Source organism: Chaetodon trifascialis, chromosome 9, assembly GCF_039877785.1.
Source record: "Chaetodon trifascialis isolate fChaTrf1 chromosome 9, fChaTrf1.hap1, whole genome shotgun sequence".
Lineage (NCBI taxonomy): Eukaryota > Metazoa > Chordata > Actinopteri > Chaetodontiformes > Chaetodontidae > Chaetodon > Chaetodon trifascialis.
The window spans coordinates 23,165,027-23,184,127 of record NC_092064.1 but is presented as its reverse complement, the minus strand read 5'-3'; the positions used below and the strand labels follow the sequence as shown (position 1 = coordinate 23,184,127).

The following is a 19,101-nucleotide window of genomic DNA, read 5'->3' as shown; positions in this document are numbered from 1 at the left end:
TACGACTGGCGCTTGTGGTTTGAGCAGCAAGTGAATCGTCAGCCACAAAGACTTCCTGGTATGTGGTGCGTCTGGATCGCACGCGAGGCTGAGCAGCCTCCTTTAAAAGAGTCGACAAGTGTGCGGGAGAGGCGCAGTGTGAGCCAGTGGCGCTCACGCTGCGGCTGTGCGCGCTGCTGTGCGGCCGTTTGAGGACTCCGACTTTTGTATTTGTTTAATTTTTATGTATCTGTTTTGTTTTGTTTTTATTTTAATGCTAATGGGCTACAGCAGGACTTCAAAAAAGGAAACTTTTCAACTCCTGAAACTTGACGTTGGCTGGATGTGCCATGAAGGGACATGTGACTAGTTTGCTCGCGTTAGGGACATAGTCCTTAAATGCCGACGCGGAACAGAAGCTGCTGTGCGTCTTTCTGGTTGATGGGCTCAGTTTTTTTGTCGATCAGACCTCGCTGATCCTCAGTCGTGGACCATGGTCGGTGGAGGGGCTGCGGATCTGGTCCCATCAGCCCCTGTCAAGGTCTTTTCAGCTGGAGCAGCTGGCTGTGTGGCCGACCTGGTCACCTTCCCCCTGGACACAGCCAAAGTCAGACTTCAGGTGAGGACCAGCTACTGTACAGGCAGTGGTGAGGACACACTGCTTAATGCCAGGATTTTAGAAATCAGCCCCCAACAATCCCCTTATGATATTAATTTAACTGTTTAATTACAACTTATTTTATGTCATCTCCCTACATGATGCTTTAAATGCTGTCAAAGCTCAATAAACCATGCCAGGATCAAATTCTGGTGTAGAAATACAGCATTTAAAATTATTTTTTGGAGTTAAAAACAGTTTAATCTATGAATATGGCTCCAGGATCAGCTTTAAAAAGACCCCCACCTTTTGTTTTTGTGTAATTGCCCAGAGACTGTGGTACTCACCCCCATTGTTTCTCAGTAGGGTGCATCCGTGGCCCTGAGCAGCAGGAACATCTTAACCCACTTAAGTGCATGTTGCTATGTCAAACACAGATGAAACACTTGTGAACAATGAGAAGGAAATACAGGCTTCTGAACTCGTTATAAGACTGATTTGGTTGTCGCAGCAGGTTTAAATGCACATTTCTCCCATGTTTTTGTGCGTTTATGTTACTTTAGATTCAAGGTGAATCCAGATCCCCGCTGGAAGGCCAAAGGGCGAGATACAGAGGTGTGTTTGGCACTATCATCACCATGGTGAAGACCGAGGGCCCGAGGAGTCTGTACAGCGGGCTGGTGGCAGGACTGCACAGACAGATGAGCTTCGCCTCGGTCCGCATCGGCCTGTATGACTCCATGAAGCAGTTCTACACCAGAGGCTCAGAGAGTATGTGAGCAAATGTTTCCACAGGCAGTCGAGCAGCAGAGAGACTGAAATCTGGCATGCAGTTGCAAACATGCATGTGAGAGTTTAGGTGTGGCAGGTCAGACTGGGTCATCGCAGCACCTTAAACTATTAGCATAAAAATAAATGTGATCAAAGCAGAGACACGCGACTGGCTCCAACATCAAAGCACTGAGCTGGTTGAAGGAGGGTTATGGCACCGTTTGAACGCACATCAGGAAATATTACTTACATTATTGATAAAATAAAAGAATCACAATGATAAAGAGGCAAAGTTGACGTTCAACGCTTCGAATGCGAATGAGTCAAAATGCAATGCGCTCCATTGTTTGAACTGGTTTTGACAGAGAGCAGCTCCAGGATATAGGGCACAGGGCAGATTCCTCTTTCAGGGAGCAGATCGGTGTTTATGCCAGAGGCCTAACTGATATGAAAGCCAGCTCCACAGCCAGTTTTCTACGTTTGTGTCGACTCAATACATATTATCTACTCATTATCTGCTGTCATCATGTTTATAACTGCACCCCTGTTCAGTCTTACTGTCTTAACATGTTTGAGGCATCACATAAATTAGGTGTTTTTCGTATGCATTGCCTGTAGATGCAGGGATCGGGACTCGGCTGCTGGCGGGCTGCACCACAGGAGCGATGGCGGTGACCCTCGCTCAGCCCACCGATGTGGTCAAAGTCAGGTTCCAGGCTCAGGTCCGCCTGCCTGAGGGCGGCTCTGTGAAGAGGTACAGCAGCACGATTGATGCCTACAAGACCATAGCCAGGGATGAGGGCATTAAAGGGCTCTGGAAAGGTAAACTCAAACGGGGAAATAAATTAGTGACATTTGTGATTATTTCTGTGGTAAACCCCCGTTAAAAAGTAGTACTTTAGTATATTAGAAGTGTAGAAAAGTCATTGCACTTTTACTTTTTGTGACTAATTAGTATGTTTGACGTATACTTTTTAAAAAGTGTTTAAAAAAACTTCTAAATAGATGTCATTAAGTTCTACTTAACTTAAGAAGTATTTCATAGTAAAAGTGTACTTTATTGTAAATGGATTAGAAATTGTACTTAAGTATGCATAAGTAAAAAGTGCACTGAATTACAAATACTTTTGATAATAATAAAGCATACTTATGTCTGTTATTAGTGCGCTTAATTAAAGGGTACTTTAAGAATATTTCCAACACATTGGTGATATAATACACTGCACTGCAGTGTGTTGTGAATGCTCACGAATCCTGATTTTCACTGATGTACTTCAGTACACTTAAAGTTTGTAAAAAGTGTCAATTTTGCATCTATTTACACTTCAAGTATTACTCAAATATCACTCAAGGACAACTTGAGTACACTTAACGATGCCTCAAGGCGACACAAATAGCACAACGTGTACTTAGTGCATTCTTCAATATAACATTTTTTCACTTTGGAAGTCAGTAATCTGTAAATGGTAAGCAGCGCTGTAGTGATTTTTACACAGTCTACGTTTTAGAAAGTTAATCTGTGCAAGTTATATTTATTACATGTTTTGTTAATGGGCATTGTGGGTAATGTAGGCGCCGAGTATGATGAAGAAAAATGCGAGGAGTAAAACAGACGATATCTTTGGTTCTACCGCTTCCACTCTTTTGTGCTGTGCTCTTTTAAAGCGCCTCAGGTTGAATTTTATTGTTTATTAAGCTGCTCTGACTTTTCAGGTTGTCTGCCAAACATCGCTCGTAACTCCATCGTAAACTGCTCCGAGCTGGTGACTTATGACATCATCAAAGAGCTCATCCTGAGGAACAAGCTGATGACAGGCAAGCACAAACACATTTCAGGCTCTTCTTCTCACCTCTTTAGTGTTCCTGGTTTTTAAGCATCTCTTGGCCTCTAACCCTCAGGCCCTTCTAGTAAAGCAAACATTTTCTTTTCCCCAGACAACATGCCGTGTCACTTCACAGCAGCCTTCGCAGCAGGTTTCTGCACCACCATCGTGGCGTCTCCGGTGGATGTGGTGAAGACACGCTTCATGAATTCAGTGCCTGGGCAGTATGGAGGTGCAATGAACTGTGCCATGACCATGCTGGTTAAAGAGGGACCCACAGCTTTCTATAAGGGGTATGTAGTGCGAGCAAGTGACAATCACTGACAAAGCAAAAACTAAATGACAGTTTGTCTTGATTGATGTTCTCTTTTTTTCTAGCTTTATGCCTTCGTTTCTTCGTCTGGGGTCCTGGAACATTGTGATGTTTGTGAGCTACGAGCAGATTAAAAGAGCCATGGTTAGACTCCAGTTCTGATCTGGCTGACAGCTGGTTTGGGCTGGATGGATGTTGTTGTCGCAGCAAAGCAAAGACCACGTGCACCGAGCAGCACATGCTTCAGAGAGACAGTGTTATGATGACCGCTGCTGCTGGTCCAGACCTGTTCTTCCTCAGGGATACAACTGCAAGGCATTTCTAGAATAGACCTTTTCCACTGTTCTTTTCTAATGAGTTTCCACAGAAGACATTTTGACATGACAGAGCAGGAAAAGCACAGGCTGAATACCATTTAGCAGCATCAGTTTCTGATTTATTTGACTTATTTGGACACTTGAATGCAACAGAGCCATTGTTAATGTCATTAGCAACACCTGCAGTCACAAGCCAGAACCTCTGCTGAGGAAAAGGTGAATTCTGGGGGTGCGTGGGGACATATTTATTTAATTGGACATTCACCAAGGTAGTAACTACACTTCCTGGGGCCCACACAAGCGAACGTCACATCATGATGTAAAACAGTTGTGGAATTAAAAATCCATGTCGAAAAATACAAAAACCAACCTAAACGATCAATGAATGAAACAGGAAGTGAAAAACAACCTCTTGGTGCAGGGTGCAGGGTTCCTTCCTGTCACACTGTTTACGGTGACTGTTTGGTTTTCTGGATTGTCTTCTTTGGGTTTTGTATTTCACGTCTGGTTCCAGGTGGAAATTTGCTGCTTTCATGATCACTTGAAAAAATGTAGTCTCTCATATGAATTTTTAGGGATTAGGGTGCAATTAACTGTTATTTTTATTATGGTTTAATCTTCTAATTTTATTAATATTATTATTATATTTTAGATTTTTTTAGTCTTTTGGTCTTTAAATTGCCAGAGTCTTGAGAAAAAAGCACACTTTCATCAAATCTCTTGTTTTGTCTGACTCACACTCCTAAACCCCGAACTATTCAATTTACTGTCCAATAAGACTGGAAATGTGGAATCTTTGGCTTTTTTTGTGTGATTTTCTGTCAGTTTCTGTGAGTTGATTAATCAACTTCTCATTTCATCTCTATTAGGAATGAGCCAAAGTTTTATATGTAATCCTATAAATACCACAAATTTATCTACTACAGTACGTATTTGAAAGAATGGAATAAACCAAAAATATCCCTGAATGCTTTTTGTCTAAAGTCCGCTTGAAAGGACCCTGACCCACATTCGTGCACGGTGGGCCCCACCAAGTGTTACTCCATACCTGCAGCACTACCGGATGCTGTTATAGATACTCTACTGTATAATCCCCTTTACATGTGACCATTCAGGGGAACAATGCGAAGATAAAACCACCTCTGAACTGTGAGATACGAGTCAATACTGACAGCCAATGAAAATGCTTTTCAGACATGACTCAGGCTTTTTTCTAACAGCTGTGTTTACATAAAGAAAATGGTTTTAATAAGTGCTGCCATATTTTTAGAATATGGCTCAATATTTCATGTTGTACACAGAAATTAAACAGAATGGGACATCAGATGTGTTATGCTCGTCAATAAGGATTGTCTTTGTGTGTTTGTGGTGTCTTTTTAAATATGTGTTGAAATCTAAATTCTGTGCATACTGAGCTCATTTATTTTCTATTTTCCACATATTTCTTTGCAAAAATAAGCAGGTTTTCCATCAAAAGCAGAGACGTGGAGGTGAAAGAGGTGAAAAGCACAAAACAAGCAGCTGACAGACAAGAAAATTGCCCAATTTGAGTGTTGTGGGACAAAAGAGGCTGCTGACAAAGATGTAACTGAAGTCTGTGGTGTAACAAAAGCCTTTGAACGTGCTCCACCCTGCTAATCATCTCCTGTAGTGCCAGTGAGGTTTCTCCATGGTTGAACTAGTATGGCAAGCTGTACTGGGCCATATGGCACCCTGGCTAACCCTCTCGAGTGTTTAGATGAGTTAATGGAGGGGAGAAACAAAGATCCTGAACAAGTGATGAGTTTTACGAGATTACCCTTGGCTGTTTATGAAAAGACGTACTGGTAAATGTTAGGATGAAGAGGTGAGTGCGCGCTTAAAGTAAATAAAGTGTTGTCCTTTGCTGACCTTGGCAGGAGTCTCTGCATGCAGACCATCAGAGGTGTCGAGTGTCGGTGAGCTGTTCAAGTTCACTGAACCAGCTGTTCACTATTTTTCTCATTCAAGGAGACACAGACGTGTTCTCACCAGACATGATGACACGCATGTTTTCCTTTTGTACAATCAGCTCTTTAAAATGGGTGTTGTTCAGTGTTAACACAGTCTTCTGGCATCAGACGTGAGGTGTGTTCAGTGTAGCAGTAAATCACAGATATCCTTAGGCGTGGTTTTATTTATTTAATATACTGAATGGCAGTTGCTTCAGAATCTGTCTCTGTGTGGCGTTGGAAGACTTTTGGGGAATGTAGGAAATTGCAAAAGGACAATTTTAAAGGGGCAGCTCTGAAGGTTAAAGAGCTTTTATGGGATTATTTATGGGATGGTGTTCCTCACTCAAAAGGCCCTCATCAGGAAAATCCAACCCAGCTGCTTATATAGTACCTGAAGTTTAGACTTATAAACGTGATTTTATACCCTACAAAATGTGCCACACTTCTCCTCTTCTTCACCGTTTATTAATGTTCTCTTCACACAGACAGCTGTTGAACAACAACAACAATAACAAGACTTAGATCAGGAAATATCCTTATAAATAAAAATTTAAAGCAGTTTTCAGTACTTGATGCTGAAACACACAAACATGGATCTGAGCCTGGATCAGGTTCATTGTGGTCCCTGTTGATGCCTCCTCTGCTGCACCTTCAGCGGCTGAAGACGGAGGGGTCTCGCAGGCCATCTGGGGCCCCGTCCATGCGGTCCTGCACGCAGGGACTCGTAATCATGACAGAATGTTAAGTGTTGTAGATACTGGCCGGTGTTTGCGTGGCTACCAAAGGGCAGCAGGAGCGGAGGGTGGCAGCAGGCAGGTAGGACCACGGCTGTGGTGAGACTGCAGACTGGGAGGCAGGTGTTCTGGATCTGCTCAGGGAAACCAGCTGAGAAATGCTGAGCGTCAGGGTGAATCTCACCGGGCCTTTGTGTCGATCTGAGTTGGGTCACATCCTGGAGGTTCTTCATGAGGATCAAACGGGTGTGTTGGAGTTTCCGCGAGCTGAAAAACGAATCCAAGAAATCTGCCAGCGGCATTTTCCCCTCCGCAAACCTCTGAAACAGCAGCTGTGAGGAGAAATGTGTCATTATTTTCAAAAACACACACAATGCATATTATGTTACACCAGATTAGACCTTTTCCTTTCCCCTACAAAATCCTGAACCTTTGAGCATATTGGCTTTGCTAACTGTGACTAAACCAGGCTGACATGTATTATTTCTCTGCTTATATCTTCTATTAAGCAGCTGTTTCTCCCACAGGTCCGACTTTCCTGTTGTCCTCCAGGCCTGTTTTCATAAGAGAGGTGCAAGTCTATCTATTCATATACAGTATATTACCCTAAAATACTAGTTAACATGTGACATGTGTAAGGGGCTTGTTTCATATTTATCAGACACAGGCGTCATTATATAAAGTGTATTTAGAGAAGGGAAACATTAGCTTGCTCATTTTGCTGCACTGTTCATGTTGTTTGCTGCAAATCTGTTTAATGTATTACACTAAGATCATTTGTTAAGCACCGTCTCCTCCTCCGTAATGATTAACAAGGTAACTGAATACATGCTGTATTTTGAAACTCTGATATTTGTTATATGTTTACCTCACACTCCTCCTCTCCATGATTGATCTTCTTCAGGAGGCACCACCGAGCGTGATGCACACTGTGTTTTTCTGCTGTGGAACACAATTGGCGCATGTGGGAATCGTGAATGGAGTTAATGCAGCCAGATGAAACACAGAATATGTTTCAGAACTCACCAAGTTGCTCTTGTTTGGCCTGGATGAGGCCTCTTAGCTTTTCCAGTTCCTTGTACTTCATTGCAAGTAGCAGCTTGGCATTTCTAAATGTGGGTTTTTGAGAAAGACTGACTTTGGCCATTTTTTGATTTGAAGCCAACATCTTCTCTGCAGCCCTCTGCAGCCCCTGAAACTGGACATGACCACATTCAAGAAACAGTCACTCCAAAGAGTTTGCTAGAAGAATAAGAAGTTGCATTATCTACATAATATATGCAAAATAGTTTTGGTCTGCAATCCAATTTTTTAGTGTTACACATGCAGCATCACTGAACGTGAAACTTGTCTAATGTCATTGACTCACCTTCTCACTGCACCTGATGATGTGATTTATTTTCTCTTCATCATCCAGCAGCTCTCGCAGCTCTCTGGTCCTCAGAGCACCAAACTGCACCGACAGATACATGCTGACACTGGATGTCCTCTGCTTCATCAAACTTTGCTGCCTGTGTGCTCCTGATGCGTCCTGCGGGGGCGCAATGCGAGCTGCTAATGCTGCATTCAGGGACTGTCGGAAAACTGTAAACTATTCTGTACGAAAAACATGATTTAGATGTTTTACATATACTTATGTTTTCTGTGTGTTTCCGAGATATGAAATAGGAAAATTGAAGATGACTTTATCAGCTGTATTGATGAATTAATTCACATTAAATGTATTTGCAATTAGTAATAATGATTACTGACATCACCAGGATGTCATTGTTTGTAGTCACACACTGTAAATGTAAATTAGTTTGGTCACAATGTCTTTTATGACACTATGGGCTCTGTATGTAGGCTAGAAATGTTCAGAATTCCCAGGTGACTTGAAACCCTCATTTAATACTAGGATTGTAGTGATGTCTTGAGGACCAGACAGCCCAGAATTAAACTATTACGTAAGGTAATTTCTTCCCATATACCGAACACATTTTTTGATTTAGGTTCCTGCAGGTCCATTGTAAGTGTCAACAGACTATGGTGGCCCTGAAGGTGAAAACACAAGAACATTTCAGAAGACAACATGCTTGTATGTTTTACAGTCCTGTTCAGTCCTGTTCTTCTTTGTAATCAAAACATTTCATTCTCATCATGTTAACTAATTTAAAAAAAAAAAGACAGTATTTCCATTGTGTTTGTGAAGAAATATGTCAAATATTGAATAATATACAAATAACACCAAGCATACCAAATATTCTAACAATGTATTTTCTTTATTAATGTCATATGTGAGAATAACATGTGTAATACAGTACAGTCCTACATTTCTATAAGTATTCTACTGAAAACAGTGCAGACTCTCTAGATTCTTTCATACTGACAAAATATTATTGACATCCCGTCACTGTGGGCTTTCACCATGTGTGTATCCCCTGATGTCATCACAGCCTGCGCTTCAGGTGTTCGCTGCCGGCCGGCCTCAGAATAACTCAGCTATATGCAGCCTCAGTTAATCCTTAAGACGAGCCGCAGAGCTCCCTGCCTGCTCGTCAGTGAAAGTCCTGCACTGAGACACAGAGGACTTTCCCCTCCTGAGAGCTGTAGGACAACATGCAGATTAACCTCAGCGGCCCTCAGCACAGGACACCTCCACTGTGTGAGTAAATAATTTACCTCATACTTGATCTTACATGGTAGTTTTTTACTAGTGTGTTACATACATGTGTTAAAGGAGATTCAGGTGAGTACGAGGCTTTTGCTGCATATCAGTTCTTGTTTATAATTTTTAGTAAATAAGTTTTAATGCTTTACATGTTGCAAAAGTGTAGATATAAAGAAATATGTGCAGGCACCATGGCAGTCTTGTGCATTGTGTAAGTATTGTGAATTTCCTTGCCCGTTAAAGCTTTCTGCTTTGTTACATAAGAAGCTTTTCAGTTCTCCGTACTGTATTTTAGGCAACAGCGAGTTGTGCTCGTCAGGAGACGACTCTTATCTGCTGCCATTCTGTGGTTTCCAGTCTCTCATATTAGCAATAATTCTGATCTGAAGCTTGTGCCTTCTGTTAAAGGAGGACAAGAAAGCAATAGTCCGACTGCTTTCAGGTTTGGGTGCTGAACAGTTATTCATGCAGATATTGATGATCATGGTACAACAAGCGACTGTCTCTAATACTGTTGTTTAAAGGAAAGGTTAAATGTGACATGGCATCACATAGAGAAATTATTGCACATTATAAATTATTATGAAATGGAAATGAATAGATTTCTGTGGATTGAATTAGCACTAATTTACAGGTTCAGTTAGAGGAAGCTGAGATATGAATTAAGGAGAATGTTGTTCTGCCATGCTAGCTGTGATTTCATGTCATTAGGAGGATTAACTTGCAGAGAGTTGAAACTCTGATTTCCACGTTCATTGAAAAATTCAATTTGTCTGTTACATTTCTGTACAACTGCAAGCAGGGAGTGTTTGGGTGGTGCTCAATGCATTCCAAGATGTGAGAATGAAAAGCTTTGCATCAGCATGTGTGTGATTTTGTGCCTCTCCATCCTCGCCTTTCAGTGCAGTGATGCATCCTCTGGTGCTTCTACCAGGCTGGGACTTTCAGCTGTGAGCAAAACACAACTAACCACCATGAGCGCCGACACCGTCTGCAGGCCGGAGCTCGACTCGGAGCAACACGGCGAGCTGGCCGACTTGGTGGCAGCCATGAACGTGACCACCAACCGCCTGACCCCGCCTAATGGCTACAGGCCCGGTCCCCTGAGGACCACCGGCTCTCACAGGACTCGACTCTCAGACAGGAAGATGTCGCTGCAGGAGAGGGGGACCCGCATGGCCCGCCAGCCCACCATCGAGACCAAGCGCGTGTCCATCACAGATGCTGATGTGAGGAGACCTGAAATGCAGAAATGTTAGATTTTTTTCCTCAATTCAACATGTTTTTAGTGAGATCCTTTAATGCTGAAATTCTCTTTTTATTTTCTGTAGGACTGTGTGCAGCTCAACCAGTATAAGCTGAACAAAGAGATCGGAAAGGTGATTGATCAGTTCAGTACATGAGCAAGATGAAATAGGAGTGATGAATTTCTAAGGCTGTTTACTTTTGTTATTTCTGCACCCCAGGGTTCATACGGAGTGGTCAGACTGGCTTACAATGAAGATTCTGAACAGTACTATGTAAGTTGGAGCTTACAAATTGTGCATTTATAGTCAAAGTGTTTGCATGATCATCAGTTGCTTTATCTCTTTCGTCAGGCGATGAAAGTTGTTTCAAAGAAGAGGCTGATGAGGCAGTGTGGATTTTTGCGTGAGTGAAAAATCATTTAAATGTTCAGTGAGTATTTCCTGAGGTGTTGGTGATGATTTGTTCTGTTTTTTTTTGTGTGTGTGTGTGTGTGTGTGTGTGTTTGTGCATCATTCCAGGCCGCCTGCCTCCTCAAGGATCGCAGCAGGATCTGTACCCCAAAGCCATGTTGCCTCTGGATAAAGTGTACAAAGAGATCGCCATCCTGAAGAAACTGGACCATCATAATGTTGTTAAACTAGTGGAGGTCAGTCAGATATCGCATATCCTGTCAGAGCAGGTTTAAATAGCAGTTTAAACAGTGCGGGATCTGAGTCTACATGTCTTGCAGGTGCTGGATGATCCTGATGAAGACGGACTTCACATGGGTATGAACTCATTCGCCCCTTTGAGTTTGAATTTAACACGTTAGTGTCAATATAAAATGGGGGCATCATTAAATTCTGATTATTTGTCCTCAAGCCTTCGAATTGATGACAAAAGGGTATGTTTTTGTCAATTTATGTAGTCTGTCACATGTGATAGTTTGGTTTTTAAATTGACCTCTAAGGACCTCTAAGGTAAAACCTACATGTTTCTCCTTCTCATGCGGGTCAGCCCGGTGATGGAGGTGCCTACAGACGAGCCTTTCACAGAGGAGCAGGCTTGCTTTTACTTCCGAGATGTCGTCCTGGGAATTGAGTACCGTAAGTTAGGATTTAATTATAAATATTCAATAGAGAGTCAAAACATTTAATGGATGACTGCAGAGCTGATGCTCCAACATGTGGACTCCTGTGCTCCCTCTGCATTGTCCAGTGCACTACCACAAGATCATCCACAGGGACATCAAACCCTCCAACCTGCTGCTGGGGGACGACGGTCACATCAAGATCGCAGACTTTGGAGTGAGCAACGAGTTCGAGGGGACGGACGCCCTCCTGTCGAGCACGGCGGGCACGCCGGCTTTCATGGCGCCGGAAATGATGACTGAACACGAGGAGAGATTCAGTGGAAAGGTGAGACAAAAGCACGCAGACAATGGTGGTCACTGGAGCACGGACATTTTGGATGTGACTCATCACATCAGACTGTTTAATTGTGAGAAATTATCAAGAAATTATGTCCAAACGCCTACAGAGAGCTGCTGAGCAATGATTAGGCCCTGTGTTTGTTTACCAGGCGTTAGACGTGTGGGCGATGGGAGTCACACTGTACTGTTTCGTCTTTGGGAAGGTAAGAAAGTTCAGAGTAAAAAACATATAGAATAAAAAGCCAGCTACATTTTAATCATCTCATTTGTCCCAGTGCCCTTTTTATGATGAATACATCGTCCCTCTGCACAACAAGATCAAGAACAAACCTGTGGAGTTTCCAGAGACGTAAGCAAGCAAATGGCTAGCAGAGAACATAAAATGACATTTTGTGGCATTGAGAGTGATAGCAGTCATTGGTCATGCTCCATCTGTAAAACTGTGACTTTCTTCACAGGCCGCTCATAAGTAATGAACTGAAGGAGCTCATTGAAAGGATGCTGGATAAAAACCCTGAAACAAGAATCACCATCCCTGAAATTAAGGTGACCGGAAAAGAAAAATTACTATTACATAAAAGGAGATATGCTCACTACCAGTTTGTGTCACTTCTTCGTAATGATGGCGTGTTGTTACAGCTCCATCCCTGGGTGACGGAGAACGGCTCCAATCCTCTCCCTCTGGAGGAGGAGCACTGCACGGCGGTGGAGGTCACTGAGGAGGAGGTGCAGAACAGCGTCAGGCTTGTCACCAGCCTTTCCACAGTGGTGAGTCAGACGCCGCTCCCCCTCTGGTCACTTTTTAACACTTTAAGACCCAGACAGAGCTGCAATATTAACATTCAGCTGACGGCGTTCGAGCCTTCTCTTCAAATCACATTTCCACTGTAGCCTTTAAGACATTAAGGGACAGTTCGGCTAAAATCTCCTTCACTTACATGAAATCTTAGTCATTTACATCTACAAAACTATTGCGCTCAGATCTTAATATACAGACAAAAACCGATCACATAGGGCATTTAGTTGCCTTGAAAGTTGGGAAATTTCAAAAAGAAAGTGTCATTTATGGGATTTTTAATGGGATTTCATGTAAAATACAGTTTAAAAGTGTATATTTTGGTGTGCTGCATTTTCACTGAGACATCCCTGTGATGTCCCCTACAGATTCTGGTGAAGTCCATGCTGAGGAAGCGGTCTTTCAGTAATCCCTTTGAGTGTCAGGGCAGACGGGCGGAGAGGTCCATGTCTGCCCCTGGAGGTCTTCTTACGTAAGTAGCCTACTCTGCAAATCCTGCCTGCTCCGCTCTGCCAAACTGCCAGCTCTGCGATTAGGCCTCCAACATAACAAAGCAGCGAGCAGATGCTTGGATAAAAATAGATCAGTCAGTTTCTTACTTTGTATGTTCAGGGTGTCTCTAATGCATTAAATATATTAGATCTACCATCATATCTAGACCATTACTCTGTGAGTTCTGCCTAACTCTTCTACTCTTCTACTTCTACTCCGTATGTTGTTTTGGTCTTTAAATTAGCAGCACACTCAGGCAGATAAACGCATTTGTCCTCCCCTGATAAGCTAAATGGATGCTCCTGCAGCAGCAGTAATGTCTGCGCTGCTTTTGTTTCCATTAACAAGCTAGTCCTGTCTGTGGGGGGCCGCTGGCAAAGCTAATTACACCTCCATGTGAAGAGATGTGGAGCTGCAGCTACGTCCTCCTCCACACATGCCCAGGCACCACCAGCAGGCCTACAGCACTGCAGTCTCCCACACAGTGAAATCTGTGCAGATGTCTGTCCATCTGACACACGAGATGTGTAAATGGTCGACTGTGAGACACCAGCAGGTGCATTTGGGCTTAAAGAGTGGCTTGAACTGGATGCTGTAATTAAAGGTAAAGGTTTGACAGGTGTAGTTTGGCTCCACCGTTGGCTTAAAGAAGAAGATCAAAATGTCTTGATTTGATCTTCTTGGAGGGATGATGTATTGTGGCATCGTTTTCCAGAGATTTCATATTTCACCTCTCTGTCTACAGTAATCAGAACTTATTACATTCAAATCTGATCTCGGGTCTGATTTTGTTTTGCAGAAGCTGGAGGTTGTCACGTATGGAGACCCAAAGTGTTCAATGTTAAATAAATAACAGCTTATTACTATAAAATGACTTATTTTGTATTATCCTATTTATGTATTTAATACTGAACTATTTTGTTTATCCATACGTTCTCCAGCGTAAACTAGTTTTTCTTGAGTAAATTTACAAATTTCCTAGTGGTACCTTGAAGAAATTTACACTTTGGGAAATGCATCTATTCACTTTATTGCATAGAGTCAGATGAGAAGATTGATATCACTCTTATATGTGTCCATTAAATACGAGGCTGCAGCCAGCAGCCTGCTAGCTTAGCTTAGCATAAAGACTGGTAACAGGGGGAAACAGCTAGCCTAGTTCTCTTCATATGTAACAAAATCTGTCAGCACCTCCAAAGCTTCCTCATTAACACATCATATCTCATTTGATTTATTTTGTAGAAGAACCAAACTGTCCAAACTGAAACAACCATTTGTGTTTTAGGGCAACACATGACCCCCAGTAAAAGCACAAATTGTTGTCTCTGCACTTTTGTTTTTGTATGAAATGAACCAAATGAGATGTAACATGATAATCAGTGAGCTTTAGAGGTGCTATTAGGTGGATTTTGTTACCTTTGGATGCAGTGAGGCTAGCTGTGTCCCCTTGTTTACAGTATTTATGCTATGCTAAGCTAAGCTAAGCTAACCAGCTTCATATACACTGTTCACATATAGAGATTTTTTCTCATCTAACTCTTGGCAAAAAAAAGTCTGACTATACCTTTAAATTGTTGCTCCAATAAAATCTGTGCTCACCATGAACTGTGTTGCAAACTAATACAAATATCAACTCTGGCCTCTTACATTACATCTCCTTCTTGCAGTGGTTCTTGGGGCTTATTGGGGTCCTCGCCTCAGCTTCATCCTTCCTTGAGGTAAATTTTGAAAAGCATTTCGGCCTGAGCTCATGCGCTTCATTCACAGCACAGCTCATCAGTTGTTTGTTCAATCTTAAGAGGATTTTACAGAGGTGAGACAACACAAGGCTCTCAATAACAAGCTGTACCCAAAATAAATGTGCACACACCTGCGGTTGTTGAGTGCTTCGTGTTGGCTCTCCTGTTTCTCTTCTGTCCTCTTGAAGTTCGTGTGGACAAAAAGTGATGAGCGGTGCTGTGGAGGACATGTACTCTACGACATTTTTAGTCTAGTGTTTCTCCCCCTTCTCCTCCTCCTCAATGCAATCTCGCTCAGTACCTTCAACAACACGACCGAGCGTTTGTCACCCGCAGGAAAGTCAGCAACGAGGGGAGCAGAGACGGCGAGCTGGAGGACTTGTACGAAGACGATACGTTCACAGAGTGCACAGATTAAACTGAAAGATGCGCACAGATTAAAAAAATGTGCAGACAGTTATTTGTTATTTATCTTTCTTTATGTCATTAATTCTCTCCTAATTTGACTTTTGCTTCCTGCTTCCTGTACTTGCATGCTTTTCTCACTTTAGTGCATAAGATTGTGGTAATTCTGCAATATATTGAAAGGAACCCTTTATATTAAGGTGCACATATTGACCTTTAACTACTTGTTTATTAATTTGTATATTAGTAACATTTATTAGTCTTCATAAGGCACTCATTAATGCCTTATTCTGGCAATTAGAGTTATTAAAGGTTAGGGTTAGCTTATGTACAACAATATCCTTCCTTACTCGCAATAAGAAAGTAATATTGAGGGTATTGAGGGAAAACTCTTAATAAGCAGATGCAGAATGAGGCATTAATAAGTGCTTCATCATGACTAATAAAGAGGCAGTATGCTGCTGATATGCATGCTAAAGAGTAGCTAGTTCACGTAAATATGTGCACCTTAATATAAAGTGTTACCATATTGAATATTATAAAGATAGATTCATGCACAAGTGAGGTTAGATTTAATTCTGTCTCTGTCTACGTGTTTGTCAATATTTCACAAATGGCTTGATTGATCTGTTTGCTTTGGATTGTTAAAAGTGTAAATATACTCCACAAAGAAGATATTTTTACATTTTCCTACAGCTGTTGAAGATAATAAACTTTCTAATTTTAAATGATGACGGAATTATTGCAGAAAGAGCCAGATGTTGTGAGTGATGTTGATGTTTTTGTGTAAATGCAGCATGTGGAACACACAGAACCACAGCAGTCCTGTTGTGTTGACTGTTAAACACTAGATGGCAACCTTGTGACCACACGTGTATTTGGTCTGTCCTCAGTTTGCCTCTTTTTTCCCCCCATTTATTTATTTAATTTTTCCAAAATCACATCTACAATTATCTTTAAATAGTGTTTCTTTATTCTTAAATAAATACGTCATCACATATTCTCATCAAACCTTTAAAGATGCTCTGCTGTGGAGGATCTCACATCTCTAAACACGCTCTGCAGCCTGGTCTTATCTTTAAAGCCTGTTTCAGTATCAGATGCACTCCATTCTCCAGACCAGTAGAGGGCAGCATTATGTTGCAAGTAAGGAGGTCAACAATAACCCAGGAGGCCCTGAGTTTGCACAGCAAACATCCACCATGCTGAGGTACCCTTGAGCAAGACACTTGCAGCTCCAGCGATGCTGTTCTGATAAATTCCTCCTTTACAACGCTCAAAAGATGTCACATAATCAAATCAGATTTTCCCCCATATTTATGACGACATTCTGCACATCATCTTGCAGCATATGCTGCAGAGTCGCATCTTCACCATAATAAACGAAGCACACATCAAAATGACTCTGCCCTCATTATGCAAGCAGGTGCACAGCTATGCAACGAGTTAAACACACTTTCAACAAATGGTTGAAGACAATTGCCTTTTGGGTTTTTATTGGAAGCAATGGTGAAGCTGTGAAGGACAATAAATAAACAAATGATAGCGGTTAGAAATCAGAAAATGATGAAAAACAACAAAGAGTTAGACAAAAAAAGAAGTGCCTTCTAGGATGCCCTTCCTGTGGAGAAAAGGTGTTAAAGTGGCCTTCAAGTGGAGAATGATGCAGGTCCCCCTATGGGGCCCCTCTAGCAGAGAAAACATATTGAAGTGTCCTCTAGATGCCCCTCCAGTGGAGAAAACATGATGAAGTGCCTTCTGAGGTGTCCCTCCACTGAAGATGCTGCTATATATCAATCAAATATTACCCAGACCTTCTGTTTTGGGGGGTTCTATTACCCCATTAAAGAGCATCTTTCAGCATCTGCTCATATATTTTCTGTCTCCCAACACTGCACTCATCTCTCCTTTAATTGGGCTGCAAAAATAGATGTTTCAGTTCTGAGGATAAGGAGGAGGCATAATGCTGCAAAATGTAAAATCAGCGTGAATATCAAGTTCATCACGTTGAGATGTGGGTACACCGTTGGTTTTGGTGTGGCTGTAAACCTACAGGCCTGAGCAGAGGAGAGCGTGCTGTGGAGTGGGTCTGAAGGTTTAGCTGGAGGTGTGTAGTAGGTGGAACAATATCTCAGACAGAACAGATACGATGTTGAATAGAGACAATGAGAGCAAGCACTAAGCAGAGGCAAGAGGGTTTGGATGTATTATATTATAATTATTATATTTTCTATACCGCCTATCCCTTTCGGGGTTGCAGGGGGGCTGGAGCCTATCCCAGCTTCGGTGGGCGAGAGGCGAGGTACACCCTGAGCCGGTCCCCAGCCGATTTCAGGGCAACATGCAAAGACAGACAACCATTCACACTCACACTCACACCTAGGGGCAATTTAGAGTGACCCATCAACCTAATGAGCATGTTTTTGGTCTGTAGGAGGAAGCCGGAGTACCCGGAGAGAACCCACGCATGCACGGGAAGAACATGCAACTTCACACAGAAAGGCCCCGCCCGGGGATCAAACCAGCAACCTTCTTGCTGTGAGGCATGCGCACTACCTGCTTGCTCCACCGTGCCGCCCAATAAATGAATTATTTTCTTTAGATTTCTCAGGAAACAATGGGAATTCTTGTGTCTCTACAATAAATATGAAGCGACAGCCAACAGCCAGTTAGCTTAACTAGCCTAAGCCTCTGCCTGAAGGTAAAAAAATCCCATCCTTACATTAAGATAAGATCAGATAAGACTTTATTGATCCCATGCTGGGGAAATTTGTTACAACAGCACAAGTAAAAGGAGAAGAAGAAAAACAGAACAAGTAGAGCAAACAGGCAGAAAATCATTATATTATACACACAAAGATAATAAATAAAATAGAATTAAAACCCCAAATTGTTTTCCAGTCTTTATGCTAAGCTAAGCTAACTGTCTCCAGCCTCATTTTCAGTGGTATCGATCTTCTCATTGCACTCTCGGCATAAAGTGAATAAACATGAATGCATCATGACAAATGGCAGCAAGTTAGCATTATGTAATAAACACGGCTGGATGCGGCCATGTGTCATTTGCTCTCAGTTTGATTTTTCATCAAAGTGGTGTGAATAATAGCACTGTAGAGAGGGAAGCTTGGTGGCGTACATCATTCAGGATTGACACGAAATTATTACTATACTATTATTATTAATTATCTGATCAGCTGGAGACACGCTGAACGAAAGCTGTGGCGGCGCAGAAAAACATCTCATATCCTCGAGCGGCCTCCGAGACAACAGTCTAAAGATGGTTGAGAATACGAAGCAGAATAAACAACATCAGCTCTCATGTCACATTCTCCGTGTGCCAGCTGCCCTGGAAGTATGTTAAAACACGACATAAAAGCCTCTGCAGGCTGGAACGGTTCATGAGGCCATTTGTATTCCAGCAGTCGGCCCATTTTTCTGCCGTTGCAGTTATGTGACGACCGAAGACGAGTGTTTCTGAGCAAAGATTTCTGTGGAAACTGTTGCCATGCAACAGCACAATCCTGCTCTCATGCAGAGTAGTAACTTCACTGTATGACTGCTCTTTTTCCTGAGCTCACTGCCTCAGCAGCACCCGAATGCAACGCTCTCTTCTGTTCTGTTGTGTCTTCTGCATGTTAAAGAACATGTTACGGTCTCTATTTTTGGGCTGTAACTGTGGTGTCATTGTTCCAAGGATGAGCAGGGGAAACTTTGCTTCAGCGTCTGGTTCCACACCCGCACTGCCTTCAGTTTCCACATCCAGTGCCAACTGTACTTCAGCCTCAGATATTTAGCTAAACACTGACCCCTGGCACTCACTGTTCACCTAATATTCCTGTCACCGCGCCACGT

The 19,101-nt window shown here is 42.3% G+C and overlaps 2 protein-coding genes across 3 annotated transcripts; both read left to right on the top strand.

Moving 5' to 3' along the window:
- Positions 1-279: 279 nt before the first annotated feature.
- LOC139336357 (dicarboxylate carrier UCP2-like) lies at positions 280-3,876 on the top strand. Its single transcript, XM_070970436.1, has 6 exons — positions 280-598; positions 1,141-1,348; positions 1,967-2,170; positions 3,062-3,163; positions 3,284-3,464; positions 3,550-3,876. Exons 1-6 carry the CDS (start codon positions 473-475, stop codon positions 3,644-3,646), a joined length of 918 nt encoding a protein of 305 aa, XP_070826537.1. The 5' UTR covers positions 280-472; the 3' UTR covers positions 3,647-3,876.
- Positions 3,877-8,957: 5,081 nt separating this feature from the next.
- camkk1b (calcium/calmodulin-dependent protein kinase kinase 1, alpha b) lies at positions 8,958-15,977 on the top strand. Of its 2 annotated transcripts, XM_070971116.1 has the most exons (17): positions 8,958-9,152; positions 10,061-10,387; positions 10,490-10,537; positions 10,625-10,678; positions 10,757-10,808; positions 10,925-11,052; positions 11,137-11,173; positions 11,268-11,289; positions 11,403-11,491; positions 11,604-11,803; positions 11,967-12,020; positions 12,093-12,166; positions 12,276-12,363; positions 12,457-12,585; positions 12,982-13,085; positions 14,773-14,823; positions 15,181-15,977. In XM_070971116.1, exons 1-17 carry the CDS (start codon positions 8,994-8,996, stop codon positions 15,260-15,262), a joined length of 1,698 nt encoding a protein of 565 aa, XP_070827217.1. In that variant the 5' UTR covers positions 8,958-8,993; the 3' UTR covers positions 15,263-15,977. The 2 variants fall into 2 exon arrangements, with proteins under 2 accessions (XP_070827217.1, XP_070827218.1); XM_070971117.1 differs by lacking the exon at positions 14,773-14,823 and having other exon boundaries at positions 15,181-15,392.
- Positions 15,978-19,101: the final 3,124 nt, after the last annotated feature.